The 19318-nt window shown below is 41.6% G+C and overlaps 1 protein-coding gene and 1 pseudogene across 1 annotated transcript; one reads left to right on the top strand and one right to left on the bottom strand.

Annotated features, from left to right (window-relative positions):
- The first annotated feature begins 1599 nt into the window (after window positions 1–1599).
- On the top strand, window positions 1600–1956 carry LOC148035156 (uncharacterized). The gene has a single exon (XM_087680779.1). It carries the CDS (start codon window positions 1600–1602, stop codon window positions 1954–1956), a length of 357 nt encoding a protein of 118 aa, XP_087536905.1.
- Window positions 1957–7321: 5365 nt separating this feature from the next.
- On the bottom strand, window positions 7322–8311 carry LOC148035155 (THO complex subunit 7A pseudogene; annotated as a pseudogene).
- Between the last annotated feature and the right edge of the window lie 11007 nt (window positions 8312–19318).

Below are 19318 nucleotides of genomic sequence, written 5' to 3'. Positions count from 1 at the left end.
AATATAGGCATAAAAATGTGCTAAACATGGAAACATCCTTTGCAAATTAACACTTTGCTTTTGTACCCCTTTGTCAAAAAAATCAAATATGAAGCAATGTAAAATGTGTAGTCCAAAAGGTTCACATTAAAAAATGTTGAAAGGAAAAGGAAAGGTCAAACACCTTTGTCTCATGCTAAAAATTGAGGGGTCTTTAGACCTTAGCCAATGTATGCAAATTTGAATTTTATAATTCAAGAAAGGAAAAGGAGGTGGTTGCAGTCGTGGGATTTGGGGAGGTGGGAGGTTGAGGTGGTTACACCCTCTCTCTTCCTTTATCTTCTCCTCTCACGGTTCATTTCTCCCTCTCTCATTTTGGCACAACACTTGCCTTCTTGTTCTTGCTTTTCTCTCTTGTGCTTCATGTTCATTTCTAATGGAGAGTGAGGAAGAGGAAGAGGGTGAGGATGGAAGAATTGTCAAATTTCTTGTGTGCCTCTCTCTTGTGTGTTTGGAGAGCATGGATTCTTGGTGAGAATGAGAGTTTTCTTGCAGGTTTTCATGGCTAGCAAATGTATTTGCAGCCTCTACCTAGCCGGTTCGTGGTTCTATTTGTGTCGTGGCAGGGTGCTCTTCATGAAATTACAGGAAGAAAGATTATGCAAGCAGGTTTGTGGTGGCCATTGTTACTTAAGGATGCATATCAGTTTGCTAGGGAATGTTTGCAATGTTAGAAGATTGGGCAACCAACTTCAATGGATAGGATGCAAGATCATCCTCTGTTGCCACTTGAGCCATTCCAGAAGTGGGGATTAGATTTTGTAGGTCCCATAAATCTAAAATCTATTTGGATTTTTCAATAGGAAGGCTAGATATGGACATCCATGGAGAATGAATCTTCTCTCTCGAGATCTTGGGTTTTTTATTAAAAAAAGAGTTAATGGGGGATCAAAAAAAGGGATAATGAAAAGTATATCAATTTTGAGTTTCTCTTGCCTCATATGTCTCTCCCTCTCTTTTTTTGGTGAATTTTCAATTTTGCCTTTTTTCCCTCTCACAAAATCAATTTGACCCAAAAGTTTAGCAATAGACTACTTTCTCCCTCTCTCCATTGTCATGAATTTTCGTCTCCATTGAAGCTCAATGATGAGAGTAATTATGGTTTTGAGCATTCTACTTATATTTTCACTTTCTTCTCCTTGCAACTCCAGAATTTGGGCAAAATAGAGGAGCCCATCTCTCTATAATAAAGCAGCAAGTGTGGCTAGATTCTTGTACAAGCACATTATGACAAGATTTGGATGTCCAATTGAGCTTGTGTCTCATTAGGGTGTGCATTTTTTGAATTCAGTTATTGAAGAGTTGACAAGTAAGCATATGATCATGCACAAGAAGTCAACCCCAAATCATCTACAAGCGAAAAGTACTAATAAAGTGCTAATGAGGATTCTAAAAAGATAGTGGCAGAGATTAGATCTGATTGGGATGAGAAGTTGGATTCAACATTGTGGTCATTCCGCACAGCATACAAAGTTGCAACTGGGATGACACCTTTCAAGCTAGTTTATGGGATTGAAGCTGTTGTTCCAATGGAGCTTGAGGCTAGCAATACAGCATAGGATGAGCCTAGAGGATTCAATTTTGCATAGGCAAAGGGAGTTGTTGAAGTTGGAGGAAGATCAGATTCAGAGTGCATATGCAGTGGAAATAAATCAGAATAGAAGGCAAGCATGGATTTCAAGACAGGTGAAATTTAAGATATTTCAGAAAGGAGACTGGGTGATGCTCTATAACTCAAAGTTAGGACCACATCTTGGTAAATTGAAGTTGAGGTATTTTGGGCCTTATCAGATTGTGGAAGAATTGGGGCAAGGAACTTTCAGATTGCAAGATGTGTTTGGGACTTCGGTTTTGAAGCCAGTAAATGGATTCTGCTTGAAAAAGTTTTATGGGAAGGTTCCTGAAATTCCCGATTAGATGGTGAATAAGACTGAAGAAATAGTAGTCAAATGGGTAGATGTTGTGCTAGAGGTCTTAGTAGACAATTCAAGGGATGTGATTGTTTGTCAAGACAAAAGTGATGGCATATGCTTGCGGAGTTGCTGTGGAATGCGGATTGTCAAAGAGTGCTATTGGTGTTCATATTGTGGAATTCTTGAGCAATTTTGTTAGAGGGGATGTCACCCAACTGGAGTGCGAAGTACAATTATAGCAAGTTTAAATTTGTGGGCCACATGTGCAAAGGGACTTAAGTTCAGTACGCTTTTCGAGGCTGATCATCATTTGTGCAACCCACCTAACGAGATGATGTTTTATGATATATTTGCATGGCGACATGAGGTACCCTCTGTGCAGGCCATCAGATCACTTGTGCACAAGCCTTCTAGCCTTCAAATCACCATGTCCTTGGGGGCATGAAGCAAAAGCAAGCTGGCATGCAAGAGCTCACTAGTGAGTCTATGATGTACACAAGGTCCATGAAGACGGCGATGGAGAAGCTCTTGTGCCCTAGGCAAGAGAGCGTGCACAGTGTCAAAGGAAGCGAGGAAGCAGACTTTGGTGGCGATGATGTAGAAGAAATCAAAGTGGATGAAAAGTTTGATGTGCTGGACAGAGAGACAGAGGTTTGGCTACAACACATGGGGCTGTATGATTATGCATGTTTGCCATGGGAGCTCTAGGAGAAGAATGAGTATGCAGAGAAGCAACTCAGCTACCTTAGAAATAATGCAAGGCTCATCGTAGATAACAAGGAAGTAACACTGCAGTTGGTAGCAGAAGTGTTAAGAGTGCCTTATTGCCAGGGTAGAAAGTGAAGAAGATCAGTGATGTTGTCATGAAGGCGGAGTTTGGAGTGCCGGAAGGCACAATGTCTTATTACATGGTGTGGAATTGTGATAAACCCCGCAACGTTCATGTGTTTTGGTATCTAGACAAAGTTTGTCTATTGGCAAAGACAGCCTACATGTCCAAAGAGGTATTTTCATCTGTGTATCATGTAGAGAGAGGGTCGAAGGCGACCTTCATTTTTGATAGGATGTAGTTGACAGAGCTGAAGGACAAGAGGAGATCCCCTTCTCTTGCAAAGGTATCACCTTACTTGGCAGCCTTATTCTTTCATGTGCTACAAGTCCCATTAGTGCTAATGGTATCACTAGTTGGTATTGGCGAAGATCTAGTCAGGGGAATGCCAGTGAGTTCAAGAAGAGGAAGTTGATATTGGAGTCGATGTCCTTTGAGAAGTCAAAAAGTGGAGTGGGGCATGGCTTAAAGAATTAGGAGGGAATGCCTTTTAATCATAAAGAAGCATCAAAGATACCATTGTTTCCTCAACAGCCGGTGATGCCAAGATTGGAATCCTAGAACAAAACCATCACTTTGTTTCCATGGAAGTTGAGCTCTAGGGAGCAGACTCCAATCACATAATACATTAAGCCAAGTCCATTCTCACAAGACTATAGTTCGAAGGCAGTCATAATATTTTTTGTTCAAGATGTAGTTCGAAGTTTGTCAGATTTGAATCGGTTCATTTGCAATCAAGGTGCTATGATTCTGACTTTGGAGAAATAGAAGGGGGATGAACAGAAGGTTGACATGATGGAAAGAGAGATTAAGAGGTTGTAGGATAAAGTGGAGGAGCTTATGGAAGGTGGAAAAGCTTGTCAAGAGGCCTTAGTTCATGCAGAAGCAGAGAGTTAGAGTCTCTATGCAGAATTGCTTACAGTAGCGCATGATTTCAGAAGCTGGGCGGATGGTTTGAAGATGGCCATAGAGAAGCAATTTCAGGACGTGGAGGATAAGATTGTTCAACTCATTTTGGATAACCAGTTCCTGATGAATCGGTTGACGCCTTTGGTGGAGTTGGAGAAAGCTACCTTGGATGGATAAGGTGTAACTGGGGTATTGTTGACTGATGCGGATGTAGATTCATTGAAGTCAGAGGTGTTTACATCAAGGAGCTATGGGGCTAGGTAGTTGAATTGTTTTAAGAGCATTTGGTGACACCTGTTGTGACAAGTTCAAAGCCTGGTTTGGTAGGAGAATAATCACTTCAGGCTGAGAATGCAGAGATGAAGGCAAAGATTGTGGATTTGGAAATGCAACTGCAAGTAGTAAGGCAGGAGGCTAAGATGCATATGTCTTTGGAGGCTTTTCATAAACAGATTGTGGATGCTAAAGTGCAAGGCAAGGAGGATGCTGAGGAGTTGGTAATGCAGATTGAAGAAACGGAAGCATAGGCGGATTTAGTTGGATGTCAAGCAATGGAAGGTGGAATCAAAGATACAGTAAAGGAGTCATCAGAGGTTGCAGATAAAGAAAGGGACGGCATGGATCAAGAGACTGTGGGTCTGAGGTTAGCTGTTGGCTCAAGCCATTGAGCTGTGCCAGGTGTTTAGGGTAGACCTTAGAAGAAGTCATTTTAGTAATATGTATGGTCTTTTGTCTATTTTGGACATTTGTTAATTTTGATGATTTTTGGAATCTTGAAAATGGAAGGTCGTAGCTTTTCATAGCACACCTGGGATTTAGTTATGTCCGCATGTATGCTCAGGCGGATCATTGTGTAACTATGGCGGATTTTCTAAATGAAGGAGGCTGATGTAGTTCGTCAACTTGTGTTGTCTTATTTCCTCTATTGTGATCCTTTGCCAGTTCATATCTGAGCGTAGTGAGATAAGCGGTGATGTAGAAAGTGAAATGCCTGTGATGTGAAGATGAAGTTTAGTGTGAATTTTGATTTTCTCAATTGTCAGATTGAATGTCAGAATGTCATTTGAAATAGTAAAATTGTATAACTAATGCTCAGCTGTGTAACCATAATACATTCCTTATACGGCTTTACCCTTTTGGTACACTTTGTGAATGCGGGGGAAGAAGAACGAGAATCGAGTGCCATGAATAGTTTGCTTGAAAATGTATCAATGGGGACATCGGAGGATGTACCTACAATCAAGCCTCAGAAAATAGCCTCTTTGTTTCTTGAAGAGCTTGAAGTGGAAGTAGTTAAAATAGAGATGAGAGAAGGGAAATATTTAAATCTAGGAGCCCACTTGGAATCCCAAGATCGAGGAAGGTTTGAGGAAGTATTACGAGCACATGTTGGGGAATTTGCTTGGTCTTATACTTACCTTAAAGGTATTAAAGTTGAACTTTGCCAGCATTATATTGATCTAGAACGGGGCACAAAACTCGTATGTCAATGCCAATGACGAACAAATCATGTGTATGTAGAATTGGTCAAAGCTAAGATCACTAAGCTTTTAGATGCTAGATTCATTTATCCTATTGCATATAGTGAATGGGTTTCCCCTATTGTGGTAGTACCCAAGAAGAACAGCAAGAAGATTTGCATTTGTGTTGATTATAGAAAGTTGAATAGCAAAACACATAAAAATAATTTTCCTTTGCCATTTACAGATCGTGTACTTGATAAAGTTGCAGGCCCTGAGCTATATTCTTTCATGGATGGGTTTAGTGGCTACAATCAAGTGTTAATTCATCCTGAAGATCAATCCAAAACTACACTTACTATTGAATGGGGTACATTCGCCTATATAGTGATGCCTTTTGGCTTATGTAATGCACCTCTAACATTTCAAAGAGTTATGATTGCAGCCTATCAAGATTTTCTACGACAATGGATAGAAGTTTTTCTGGATGATTTTTGTGTCTATGGGATGACAAAAGAAATGCCTGATCAATTGGCGCAACTGTTTGAATGTAATGACGAACTAGGTATCTCCTTGAACCTTGATAAATGTGTTTTTGGAGTGCCAAAAGGAATGTTGTTGGGGCATATTGTTTCTAAAGAAGGTATTGCTATGGATTTTTGCACTTCCACTCCAACAAATCTTAAGCAATTGCGTGGATTTTTGGAGCATCTAAATTATTATCGACAATTTATTTCAGATTTTGCTAAGGTGGCATCACCTTTAAAAAATTTGTTATGAAAGGATACTCCTTTCAATTGGGATGATGTCTACCAGAAATCATTTGAATTTCTTAAACATAAATTAATTGAGGAGCCTATATTGGCACCCCCGGATTGGTGGACAAAAGAATTTCATATTCATGTCAATGCATCTATGTATGCTGTAGGAGTTGTTATGCTAAGCAGATGACAATAAGGTGGATCATCCAATTTATTACGCAACCAGAATTTAAGTGATGCGGAAAGAAATTATACCACCACAGAGAAAGAATGCCTATCAATGGTATTTGCGGTGGAAAATTTTTGTCATTATTTATTAGGAAAAAAAATTACTATTTATGTTGACCATGAAGTGCTCAAGTATTTGCTTAATAAAGTAGAACTTTCGAGACGTGTGATTCATTGGATGTTGTTATTTCAAGAATTTGATTTTCAAATAGTTACTCAACATGGTAGAGTTCATGTTCTAGCAAATCATCTTTCACGATTATTAACATCTGATAAAGAAGGTGTGGAGGATGATTTGCCATATGCATTACTTTTTACTATGAAGACACAAGTTCCATGGTATGTTGATATTGCAAATTTTCATAGCACAACTTGTTATCCACCTGGTGCTGATAAACGATGAAAGCGACAAATTTTAATGCAAGCACGCTCCTATGGTTTATTAGGGGGTTACCTTTATAAATTCTTTCCATGCGAAGGTATCTATTGACAACGTGTAAGGGAAGATGAAGTCCCTATGGTTCTTAAGACATTGCATGATGAGCCATGTGGTGGCCATTTTGCTGGTGAATTGACTACAAGGAAAGTTCTATTAGCTGGTTATTGGTGGCCTACCCTATTTAAAGATGCTTATTATTAGTGCAAAAAATGTGATGTATGTCAAAGGACTAGTCATCCTTCTAAGAGTTTTGCTACACCTTTGACACCTTTATTGGCATTAGCACCTTTTGAGAAGTGGAGGATTGATTTTATGGGCCCAATTGATCTGCCTATTGGATATCGATCTAATCATTATATCTTGGTCTGTACGGATTATATTACAAAGTGGGTACAAGCGAAAGTGCTTAAGACGGATAAAGTCATTGAGGTGGCTAAGTTTATGTATAAGAATACCATTGCCCGTTTTGGGTGCCTAGTGGAATTAGTAAGTGATCGAGGTTCCCATTTCTTGAATGGTCTTATTAGCGAGCTAACAGAACTATACAAAATTAAGCATCGTGTGAAGAAACACAGATCTAGAGCTAGTTGGCTATGGTGGATGCAAATCATAGAACCGATACATGATAGAGAGAAGAGATTGTAACTCAAGTGAATTAGGTTCCAAGATAGATTAGCTTGGACTCATAAACACAATCTTGAGTGACTCAAATTAAAAGTACCATTCCTTGAAATGAGTGTCAATTAAAGAAGACATGTAATGCAGAAACTTGCCCTAATTCCTTTTGAGGGATTTTTCAGTTCATCTTCAATGGTACTTTGTAAATCATCAACCACATGTAGAAGAAGTGAAACCTGCTTCTTTCATAATTCCATGGTCTTTGATGTAGCCATATTTTCAGCTTGCAAGGTTACAAGCTCCTTTGAAAGCTCATCCAAAACTTTTTGTGTTTTTGATCTTGGCGTTTGTGACCCTGTCAACCTTCTGATTGCTTCACACTCTTCTTTGTGTCGGTGTTCAATTTTATTGTCCTCCAGTTGGACCTTTAAATCTTCTATATCTTCATGAGCCTGTACAATTTGTTGGCACATCTCGTTCTGCAACTCTTTGAAATTCTCTTGCTCACACCTATTGGCATCAATGAATACCTTGGTCTTTTGGAGTAGAAGCTCAAAAGTATTGAGTTCCTTAAGAAAGGACTTGTATAGCTTCTATGAGGTTATTGGCTTCCTTCTTGATCTCAGTAGTGAAAATGATGAACTTACAGAGTAGTCTCTTGAAGCGCCTAGACAGATGTCGTATTTTGCCAATACATGTTGTCTTTTGTCTGATAGCTTTCACACTCTAGTTGTAGTGTTGCAATTGCTTGGCACGGTAAGCACAACTTGCACAACGACTCTTCTAGATGTGGAAGTTGCATCTCCCACACCGCCTTGCAGAGTGTGTGGGAATTGTTCCTTTGTTTGCCAAGGAGGTTCCCCTCGGGTTGTGGTGGTTTTGGTGAGGAGGCGTTGTTTGATGAGGGCATCGTCCATGGTAGGGCCAATGGCATAGTGGATGGAGACCTCCTCTCTCCCTATGGGGGCCTTCCTCCACTTGACTGATGATTGGGGGCCTTCCTCCACTTGATTGATGACTTGACTGGGGGCCTAAAAGGCTGGTGCAACCCTTGAGGATGGCTGTGTGTCAGATGTAGCAGCCCTGCTACTTGTTGTGGTGACCTCCATAGCCATTGCATCACAAGAGAGGCATTCCCTGCTTAGTTATCATGAGTCGTAATTTTTGGCCGGCCCAGTAGGATGTTAGAACTTGCTTGCCAAATTAGCTTGCCATGGCTCTAATACCATGTGAAGAAACACGGATCTAGAGCTAGTTGGCTATGGTGGACACAAATCATAGAATTGATACATGATAGAGAGAAGAGATTGTAACTCAAGTGAATTAGGTTCCAAGATAGATTAGCTTGGACTCATAAACACAATCTTGAGTGACTAAAGCTGAAAGTACCATTCCTTGAAATGAGTGTCAAGTACATGCTTATATAGCTTTTGGGTAGTACCACTATTCCTCACCGTGCTTATGGGATTTTGGACATCTTTTCCTAGAGCTTCTAGAGCATACATCTTTGTCATATCTCTCATACAAAGCCACTTATGGGCAAGCATCATTTGCTATTCTCAACACATCGTAAATCAATGCCTTATTATCCCAGAGCTAATAGTCAGGTTGAAGTAAACCAATCGCATTATTTGTGGAATTTTAACTAAAACGGTTGCTTCTCCCCAACAAGATTGGGATGAATGTTTATATGAAGCATTATGGGCCTATAGAACCACTTATAAGATGACAGTGCAAAATACACCCTTCAATTTAGTTTATGGAACTAATGCCATTTTTCCAATTGAGCAAGAGTTTCCCACTTTACGAGTAGCCCTATCATTATGATTAGGTGAGGCTGAATCGTTGAAGCAAAAGATTTTACAATTGGTAAAGTTGGATAAGGAGAGATTATTAGCTCTACAAAGTTTAGAGGCGATGCAAAAACGTCGTAAAGCATGGCATGATCAGAACAATAAAGTACGAGAGTTTAAAGAAGACGGTTTAGTTTTATTATATGATAGTTGATACTATAAATTTTCTGGGAAGCTCAAAATTAGTTGGTTAGGACCTTTTAAGGTTGTTAAAGTTTATGATAATGGGTCTCTAGATGTACAGGATATTAATGCAAAAAAGAGATATTTAGAGTTAATGGCCTCCACCTTAAACACTTTGTGACTTAGTTTAGTTAGGTATAGTTAGGTAAGTGGTTAGAATGACTCTTAACTAATCTACATTTGGGTTCTTTTCTTTTGGGGGTTTTTAATGGGTTACAAGTATGGCTTTTCTGTGGATGGATGCGCTTTACCATTATCTTGATGCTAGTAGTTCTGATCCTATTCATGTCGGGCCTTATAGTATTCCGCATTTTTAGATGCATGATAGGTTTTTATATGCACCAAGGGAAAAGGCATGTTGCGGTTCTTCTTTTGTGATCATTTTTTGTTTGCAGTATCATCCACCCTTTGGTTGTAGGCAGTGTTAGTGACATCTTTATGTGCATGTGCAACTCCTGTGTTGGCAGTGTCACACATACTTTCAACGTTATGGTACCATTGTCATGCATGATGCTATAGGTTACACTTGTCAATGCTACATTTATGATAGTGTATTCTCACCTAAAAATGGTGTTCCTCAGTGTAAGGTGGGTAGAGAGAAGTAGGAATTTTCTTAATATCAAGCTACTGTTTACCGTTTTACTCCATCATATCTTGATGATCACATCACTGTCAGTTGTCCCTGTTGGGATTATATATGTTGGTATATGGATGTGACTGAGGGCTACTCTTTAGGATGTTTACGAGTGGCACCTATGCCCTATTATGAAGATGAAGTTTCAGCTCCACTCCATGATGTGATGGAGGTTTTTCGCGATGCACTTGATAGGAAATCCATGACATCTGATGTGCCTACGCTAGAGGCTATTCATGAGCATCATGCATTTTATGGTTTAGTTGATAGGCTTGACTTAGATAGTGTGGATGATTTTGGATTAGGGTTATCATTTGCAGTCGAAGATCTTAGAGAGTTTGAGAATTTTAGTTTAGATATTTTGTTTTCTTAGAGTCTTTTGGTTTTTTACTTTATTCTACATACATTTAAAAAAACATACAAAACAAATAATTCTTAAAAAAAACTTTTGGTTTGATGATACCTTTATTTTAGGTTTTAGTGCACTTTAGTTTAGTTAGTCTTCACATGGTTAAGTAGTTAGTTGCACACACGGTTGGGATACTCCTTCAGTGTGCTAGGAGCTCATTACAAAGAAGTTTGACTAGATGGCCAGTTTCTAAAGGAGTTTCACTCTTTATGGATCTAACGTATTAATGGTTTAGTGGTTAGTGGTTGAGTTCTGTGCAAGTTTGATGATTATTGCAATTTGAGAATCACTATGTGTTTATCTTCGCCTTATCTTGGAGTTGCAATATCCACATACATAACATGTTGTTTCATAACTAATTTATCTATTTATATTTGTTTGCAATGAAGGAAAGTATATATATATATATATATATATAACTTGATTGAAATAATTTAGAGATTTCAAAGGCCAAGTAATTACAGAAAAAAACATAGCACAAAACATTTCAAACACAAATACATCGAAAGATATATAACCAATTTAGTCTATATGAGACTCCACCCATGGGATGGGACTTAGCACCAGAGAGTGCTTAAAAGGGGGTGATGTGTGTGCAGGACATAGTGAATTTCATTGTATGGAAGTCTGATTAGGAATCCAATAGAGTTTCCCCCTATCTTTTTTGTCGCTTTTCTAGCGATATGTTGGGTGGTTGAATAACAAGGTTCTCTCCACGAAATTTTGACTAGGAGTAGCATGGAAGGGAGATGCTGTGAGCTGGTGGGTCTCTTTATCCTTTCATTTGCCTAGGAAGAGTGACTAGTATTACGTGCTAGATTAGATTCCTTGAGCGACTCGTTGAGTTGAAATGTGAGAGCGGAATTTAGGTGACGGGAAGTGCTTAAAAATAGCTAAAAATTATGAAGATCAAGGGAAAAATATTCACTGTCAAAGGCGGCGGCTCGATCTAGGACGATTTTAAGCGCCAAAGTGCTTTAAAGGCGCCCGAGCGACACTTGTTGATTTTTCATAATTTTTCAGACAGTCGTGCGGGTTGACACGAGCTACTGGCCAATGCGGGATGCTAAGCCGGACGCCCAGGATTTTTCAGAGCTCGATTCCGAGTCCGGACGGGGAAATGGCCAAGAAACCGGTCAAGATGCGAAAAGGTGGACCAAAGTTTGGCCAAATGGGCAAGTGACTCTTGGGAGCCCAAGATTAAAATGCTACATGAAAGATTAGAGCAAATCGTGGAGAGAGAGAGAGGAGGAAAATCAACGCCATCACGTCCGAAAAATGCGCCATGAGGATGATGGTGCTTCTCCCTGCCTGCAAACAACCCCCTCCAATCATCATTGCCCCTCATTCCCCTCTGTATCCTGACTCTATCGCCGCCCTTCGCTCGCGCAATGATGCCCTCTTTGGAGAATTCTGATTTCAGTCTTTCTCTCTCCTCCCTCTCTCTCTTCTAAAGGCAAGTTCATGTGGGGAGAAGAAGGAAGAAGAAAGAATGATGGAGGCTTGTCCGGCATGGATCGGATTGCTATACGGGCTGAGAATGGTGATTTGTGATGTGGCTGGACATGAAGTGCTGCTGTTTTCCAAATCTACAGCCATGGACACAAAACCCGAAACACGCAAATAAGCGGTAATTTAAAATTTTCAAAGGAAATTTGAGTTTTTATGGCTTTTGATGGATGAAATGGTGTTCATGTGGGATAATAATTGTTCATGATACTGTTTTCTATGAGTTCTTGCTGGTCATGATCAAAAAATCAGAAAAATATGCATTTTGTGGGTCAAAATAATATGCTAAAACACGTAAAACATGAAAAACAAGGGAAAATGAGGGTTTTTGGCATAAAAATGGAAAAATGGATAGGAACATCAACTAAACTTTCATTTCTCTGCAAGAAGGAACTAAGGGCCACAGCCCATAACCTGTTTTGAATTTCCAGCAATTAAATAATGCAGGAAAATAAGGGAAAATAGGGAAAAACCATGAAAAATAGGGGAAAAATACATTTTGGGTTCCGAAAAATAAGGATAAATAAGAGCAATGCTTGTGAATGGTTGTGGGGACTGAAGCATGAGGATTTGCCTCAGTTCAACCCCATTTTCTTGTGCTAGTGTGGTTTTTTCCGCTTTCTATACATAAAATGATGTCAAAATACCCTATACACCTATCCAACGATGCAATATTTAAACGGGGAAGGGTAGAGAAGTTGAAATATGTCTAAATGCCGTGTGAAGTGATGGGAAAGTTGCTGATTTCTATGCATAGCATTTAGGACGGGTGATAATTAAGATTAAGAGCTTAGTAGCACGAGGATCACCTCGGTGCTAAGCCCATGCAACGAAGCACAAAGCGGTTAGAAAGAAAAGCATGAAAGAATGATTTACACTTGTGTACGATACTGTTTTGCTAAATGTTTGAGCACTAGACATCCACCAAATGCATAGAGCATGAAAAGACTTTAAAAGTATCAGTGATTAGCTCCTGGACATGCATTGCAATTGGTTTTGGATATGACCTATGTTGAGAGGCAGTGAGATACCCATGTTGTAGGTTAGTCGTGGGATCCTAAAGGGGAAATCAAGTAAGGACAATGGTACATTCCTGGATACGCTTATTTGGTACCTTGAGTGACGTTTGTGCGAAATGTCTAAATGTTGAGCGACGCATCGAGGGGCCAATCCCCAAGGTGTAGGAGAGTCGCAGAGGGTTGACGGCATTCAGCCGTAGGAGGAACCCCATGTGTATGTGATTCGAGCCTTTTGGCTATGTGGAAGGGACTCCCTCTGAGGAGTAATATTGGGTTAGGATCAGTTGGACTACAACGTATTACAAACGCAATGTTTAGGAAGGCAGAGATTTTGATAGACGCTCCTGGCCGCAAGGCCGAGGGGTTGTCTTGTGCATAGTGACGAGGTCCGGCTAGTGCATGAGCCAGTGCCGGCCCGTTTTTAGGTCCATCAGTGGTGCGTCTGCCGGGAGCCGCTTAAAAGTGGCGGTTCTCGAATCCTGGTTGTTTAAGGACCAACTAGCAGTTTATGCCAAAGGATACTGAGATTGATCCGTTATTTATTGATAAGCATCGTCTAGCAGAAATCCAAAAGCAAGAAAGAGACGAAAGAGCTAAGCGACGTGCTGAAATTTTTAGGAGATATTCTCCTAAGCGTAGCGGTGCTGAACCCTTACGAGGGAGTGGATCTAGTGGTCTTAGGACCACAAGTAGTAAGTTAGGAGAAGGTGGAAGCTCTAGTGCTCCCCTTCCTGCCATAAGCCAGTCCACGTCAATTGCGGGAGGTGTAACCCCACCGTTCCCTATTCCTAGTGCAAATCCAATCCTCGTCATGGCGCAGCCTATTGCAATTCCAGTAGGAACGACGGATTTGCCGGCTCTAGGTTACCCGCTACCCATTTTTAATGGGCTAGTTGAGGAAGATGCGGAACTCCACATTAGGGAGTTTCAAAAGCTGATGTTTAACTGTCTCATTCAAGAAGAAGGACATTTAATGATGTTCTTCAATATGACTCTCAAAGGAAGAGCCGCTATATGGTATCATGGTTTAGAAGCCGGAACCATATTGAACATTGATGCATTTTATGGAGCTTTTCGAAGGGAGTTTACCCCTGAAAGGGGTGGGCAATACTGGTTGCGTGTACTTAACGTGACCCGCCAAGATCCACACGAGGATATTCGTGCTTATGCGAAGAAGATAAAAGAGGTCTTCCGTAAGTTAGATACCTCTATTCCTATCCCCGTAGCTGCCCAATTGCAATATTTCCTACATGGTTTGGACTTTAATATCCAATTGCAGTTGAGTAGTGTCCCCTTGGGGGATATAGATACTGCCATTACACGAGCACAAGAGGTGGAATCCCGACTACAAGCAGCCTATGCTTCTCGAGGCAATTCGAATATGGGTTTAGTATTGGGAAACAATATGGCAATAGCCAATGGCAGTAGTGGCCAAGGGATAGCGATGGCTAACCCTAATGGGAGAGGGAACATGATGCAGAATGTGCCTTTATTACCAGCTCCCCCTAGCATGTCGATGCCTACGGGCAGTCAAATGGCTCCAAATGGTGGAGGCCAGGCGGTCAATTCTAATACCATGCCTGTGACTCAACAGCCTGTGCCTAATCGAATTGTTAGGCCGATTGAACGACATGGTAATGACCAAGGCTATGAGTCGAGTTCTTCCAATGTTCTTGGCGAGGTTAAGGACATGATGAAGCATTATACCGACATGATTACGGAGCAGTATCGACAAATAGCGGTTGATGTCAACTTCCTTAAAAAACAACAAAATTTGATAGGAAGTAGATACCCGGAGGAGGGTGCACCGTCGAGGTTTAGTTGTAAATGGTGTGGCGGGCAGCACTATCCACAAAATTGCCCAAATGTTAAGTGCGACATTTGTGGAAAATCCGGCCATCTAGCAGCTACTTGCTGGAGTAAGATCAGTTCTCTCCAGCGAGGAAGTCGGCAACCAGGGCCTGTCAATCATCGTGGCCAAGGAAATGACTCCCAGCCAGAAAATGGGCCTAAACAAATACTTCAACGACCAAAGACTACAGTGGAGGAGCTACCAAGTGGTAGTGGGGTTAGTTTGATTGAGGCTGTATGCGTTAATGATGTTGAAACCTCTAATTTGCGTGCTGTTCTTACAAGAGGTCAAAAGGGTAGAGAAGCCGACAAGGATAAGCCTGTCGACGGGAACCCTAAACAAGGCGACAAAGGAACGCAAGTTTTGGATCCTGCCCTAGAAGGGGGACCTTTGAAGCCCATAGAGAGTAAAGCCGATAAGGAACCACCAAAGAAGAAGGTGAAAGTTAAGAAAGAGGCAATAAAGCCAGTTCAGCGACCTAAAGAGCGGATGGTTTGGCGTGAAAAGCGAGCTCTATCGAACTATCATGAATTCGATTTGGCAAGCTCTCTTTGCGAAGTCAAGCGGGATGTGAACCTCTTACAGCTTATTAAGCTTTCCCCAGGAGTACGCAAGGAATTTAGAAAGATCCTACGTACCGGATATATTGTAGAACCTTTGGGTATTGCGCGAGTTGGTGATGACTGGTTCGAGCATGCTGAGAAGCATTGCCCAAGGGTTGCAGCCTATGTCGATGGGATATTAGTAGATTATGCCATTGTCGACACGGGATCATCTGTTAACATTATGAGTTCTGAACTGATGGAAAGGTTGGGTCTTGCGATTCAGAAAGATACTTCCACAATTCTCAGAATGGCAGATGACAGTTTGAGACAGCCGGAAGGCTACATTACTAAGGTCCATGTCACTGTTGCAAATGTAGAATGCCTGTTGGACTTTAGGGTGATTCGTTTTGCAGGGCGGCCAAGTTACCAAGTATTACTTGGACGACCTTGGATCTTGCAAGCGGACTGCCAAGTTGATATACCTGCCGGTAGATTAATATTCGGCAGAGGTGCCCAGCGTGTGGTGGTTGATGCTTATCCTGAGTCCCCGCAGAGTGAGAGAGCTCCTCTATCTTCTACAGAATTGGAGACATTAGAAGATTTATTTGCCAATGAGACATCATCGAGTGATGAGTCCAAAGAGGGATCCACCACGGAGGACATCTATCAGATCACTTTGAACGAGCCGATAGAGGCCCAAGATCGTATAAGGGATGCAGATGTTATCGAGCTAGACCTTGGTACGCTTGATGATTCGCGGCCAATCAAATTAGGGTCTATGCTCAGTACAACAGAAAGGGAGGACTATGTGGCCTTGATCCAAGAATTCCGTGATATCTTTGCCTGGAGTTATGATGAGTTGAGAGGCATTCCCCCTAGCCTTGCTGTTCATACAATTCCGTTGAAAGAGGGCAGTCGTCCTGTACGACAGAAAGTAAGGCGTATGCCTTTTGAATTGAGGGACGGGCTGTTTGAAGAGTTACAGAAGCTTCGAAAAGCGGGTTTGATTTTTCCTGTGCAACACACGGAATGGTGTTCGCCAGTTGTGATTAGAAAGAAGAAGAATAATCAGATCCGTTTATGTGTAGACTTTAGGGAGTTGAATAAGCAGACAGTTAAGAACTACTACCCATTGCCATTTATTGACCAGATTTTGGATCAATTAGCGGGTAGGGAGATATATTCGTTTATGGATTGCTTTGCAGGATACAACCAAATGGCAATTGCAGAAGAGGACAAGTTGAAAACAACTTTCATCACTGTATTTGGTACTTTTGCGTACCATGTGATGGCCTTTGGTTTATGCAATGCGCCTGGTTCGTGGCAACGAAGAGCCGATAAGACATTCGGTGACATATCCCCTGAAGAGTTGAGGGTGTTTATTGATGACTTAGGGGCCGCCACCGTGAGAGAAAGGCAGTTGATCATTTTGAGAAAATGCTTTGAGCGCTGTAGACAATTTTGCATCGCCCTAAACCCACGGAAGTGTGCTTTTGGAGTACCTTATGGGCTATTGCTGGGCCATGTGGTCAGTTCGGTAGGAATTGCGACAGACCCCGAGAAGGTCAAAGTTATAGTTGCCATGGGTCCACCACGCACTCCGAAAGAAGTTCATAGCTTTCTGTCTTCGGTTGGTTACTACCGTAGATTCATTAACGCCTTAGCAGAAAGAACGTTGCCGCTTACAAATTTATTGTCCTTTAGCTGTTCGTTTGTATGGGGTGACCCTTGTAAGGTAGCATTCGAGGATGTGAAACAAGAGCTAGCAAGAGCGCCCGTTTTAAAAGCACCTAAAAGAGGTGAGGTGTTCTATATATTCTCAGCAGCCACCATGTATAGTATCAGCTGCTGTTTAGCCCAAATTTGGGAAGAGAAGTGGTACCACCCGATTGCTTTTGCTAGTCGGAAGCTGGGGGTATCCGAAATCAATTACACCTACATGGAGAAATTGTGTCTAGCGATGGTCTTTGGGACCAAGAAATTCAGGCATTACATTCTCTATGAGAAAGTCGTGCTTTATACGAAGGCGGAGGGACTTCGACTATTGATGAATAAGTTACAGCCGCCTGATCGTTTAGCGAAGTGGTTGATCACTTTGCAGGAATTTGATTATGAAATTAAGAGTAAGCCACCAAGGTTGCAAGGCATCGTGGAATGTCTAGTGGACTTTGGGGAGCCGAAAGAATCTGTGGCTAAAGGTAGTGACATGGAGATGATATTTAAAATAGATACGGCATCTATTCCCTCCTGGTATGCTGCAATAACGCATTATTTATCAACGGGAGAGGCGGGATCTGAATTATCTAAGGCTGAGAAAAGGAAAATTAAGCAGCAAGCGTTAAAGTTTGCCTTGATCGCAGGTACATTATATCGGCAAGGGGTTGATGACATCTATCGCCGGTGTGTGATGCCTGACGAGGTGCCATTCATTTTGGAGGAGTGCCATGATTCTGCTTGCGGTGGCCATTTTGCTGGACGGCTTACAGCGCAGAAGGCTTTAAGAGCAGGTTATTGGTGGCCTGCCATCTTCCAGGATGCGTTTGCGTATGTTAAGAGATGCGATATTTGCCAACGACATGATAGTCGAGAGAATAGGAAACGACCACTCACCCCTATTATGGCGATACTTCCATTTGAAAAGTGGGGAATAGACTTTGTGGGTCCTATTACTCCGTCATCGACTACGCAAAAGCGGTACATCATTGTAGCAACTGACTACTTCACAAAGTGGTCAGAAGCACGTGCAACAAGGAAAGATGATGCTAAAGAAACTGCTAGTTTCCTTTTAGAGCAGATAATATGCCGGTTTGGTCCTCCGAAAGAATTAGTGTCGGACCGTGGAACTCATTTCCTGAATAAGGTGATCAAAGGATTGACAGAGTTGTGGAACATCAAGCATAACAAGACAACCCCATATAATCCGCAAGCTAATGGTCAGGTTGAAAGCACCAACAAGCAGCTTGTAGGCATCCTGTCCAAAATTGTGTCGGAAAAGAAACGGGATTGGGATAAAAAGTTATACGTGGCAGTGTGGGCTTATAATACGACCTTCAAACGAGCCACTGGCCATACCCCGTTCAAGTTAGTATATGGGGAGGAGTGTGTCTTGCCTCTAGAAATTGAGCTGCCGACTATTCGGTTTGCCATCAATCATTCTTTGAGCGATGAAGACGCACTTTTTGAGCGCTTGACGACACTGGCACATTTAGATGAGCTTAAGTTGCAGAGCTTATTGCACCAAGAAGTGGCGAAGCGCCGAATGAAGAAGCTACACGACCTCAAAGCTAAGAAGTACACCTTCAAGAAAGGACAGCTTGTTCTGTATTATGACGCACGACGTGAATTATTCCCAGGCAAGCTAGAACCCAAATGGGATGGGCCTTATAAGATCGTTAGGATAGGAAAGAATAAATCTACAGTATTGTTAGCTGACCTTGAGGGGATAGAATTTAAAAATAAGGTTAATCTTAATAAGATTAAACCTTATTACTTCTGATTGCACTAATGCTATGACTGCCTTGCAGGTCTAGGCGAGATCGATCAAACATCTGCAAGGAAATCGTGATAGAGGTTGATGGGTCGTCTGATCCCTTATTTAGAACACCCATATTTAGAGCAGAGGTACCATCAGGGAAAGCTCATTTGGTGGAGCAAAGGATACAAGGTGATTGAGCAAGAAGGCGGGACATTTATTTGGGAAATCAAGGTCTTCTGCCATCACTGCCTACAAACTTTGACGAGTATCCCTGTTGAATTCAATGATGATGGAGGGATGGAGCCTACAGTCCACCCGTTGAATATGCTGAATTTCGATTACCATAATTACGAGTAGAGTTCAGGATGGCGGGATATGTAAACCCTTTATGGACGTACACCTTGTACTTTGATGGGGCGTCCAGGGGTCCATGCAAAAAAGGAAGTGTAGGAGTTGTCATCCGAGACCCCCGCCGACGCATTGTCATGAAGTTAGCTGCTTATCTCGGGGCGAATTTTACCAATAATATGGCAGAATACAAAGCCCTGATCATGGGTCTGAATATTGCAAAGAAGGGTGGTATCCGCCAGTTGTTGGTGAAAGGGGACTCTCAGTTGGTTTTAAATCAACTCAATGGGACGTA

This window comes from Lygodium microphyllum, chromosome 6, assembly GCF_053477565.2.
Source record: "Lygodium microphyllum isolate KBCC chromosome 6, Lygodium_microphyllum_v1.1.10, whole genome shotgun sequence".
In the NCBI taxonomy this organism is placed as follows: Eukaryota; Viridiplantae; Streptophyta; class Polypodiopsida; order Schizaeales; family Lygodiaceae; genus Lygodium; species Lygodium microphyllum.
This window is presented reverse-complemented; position numbering and strand designations above follow the sequence as displayed.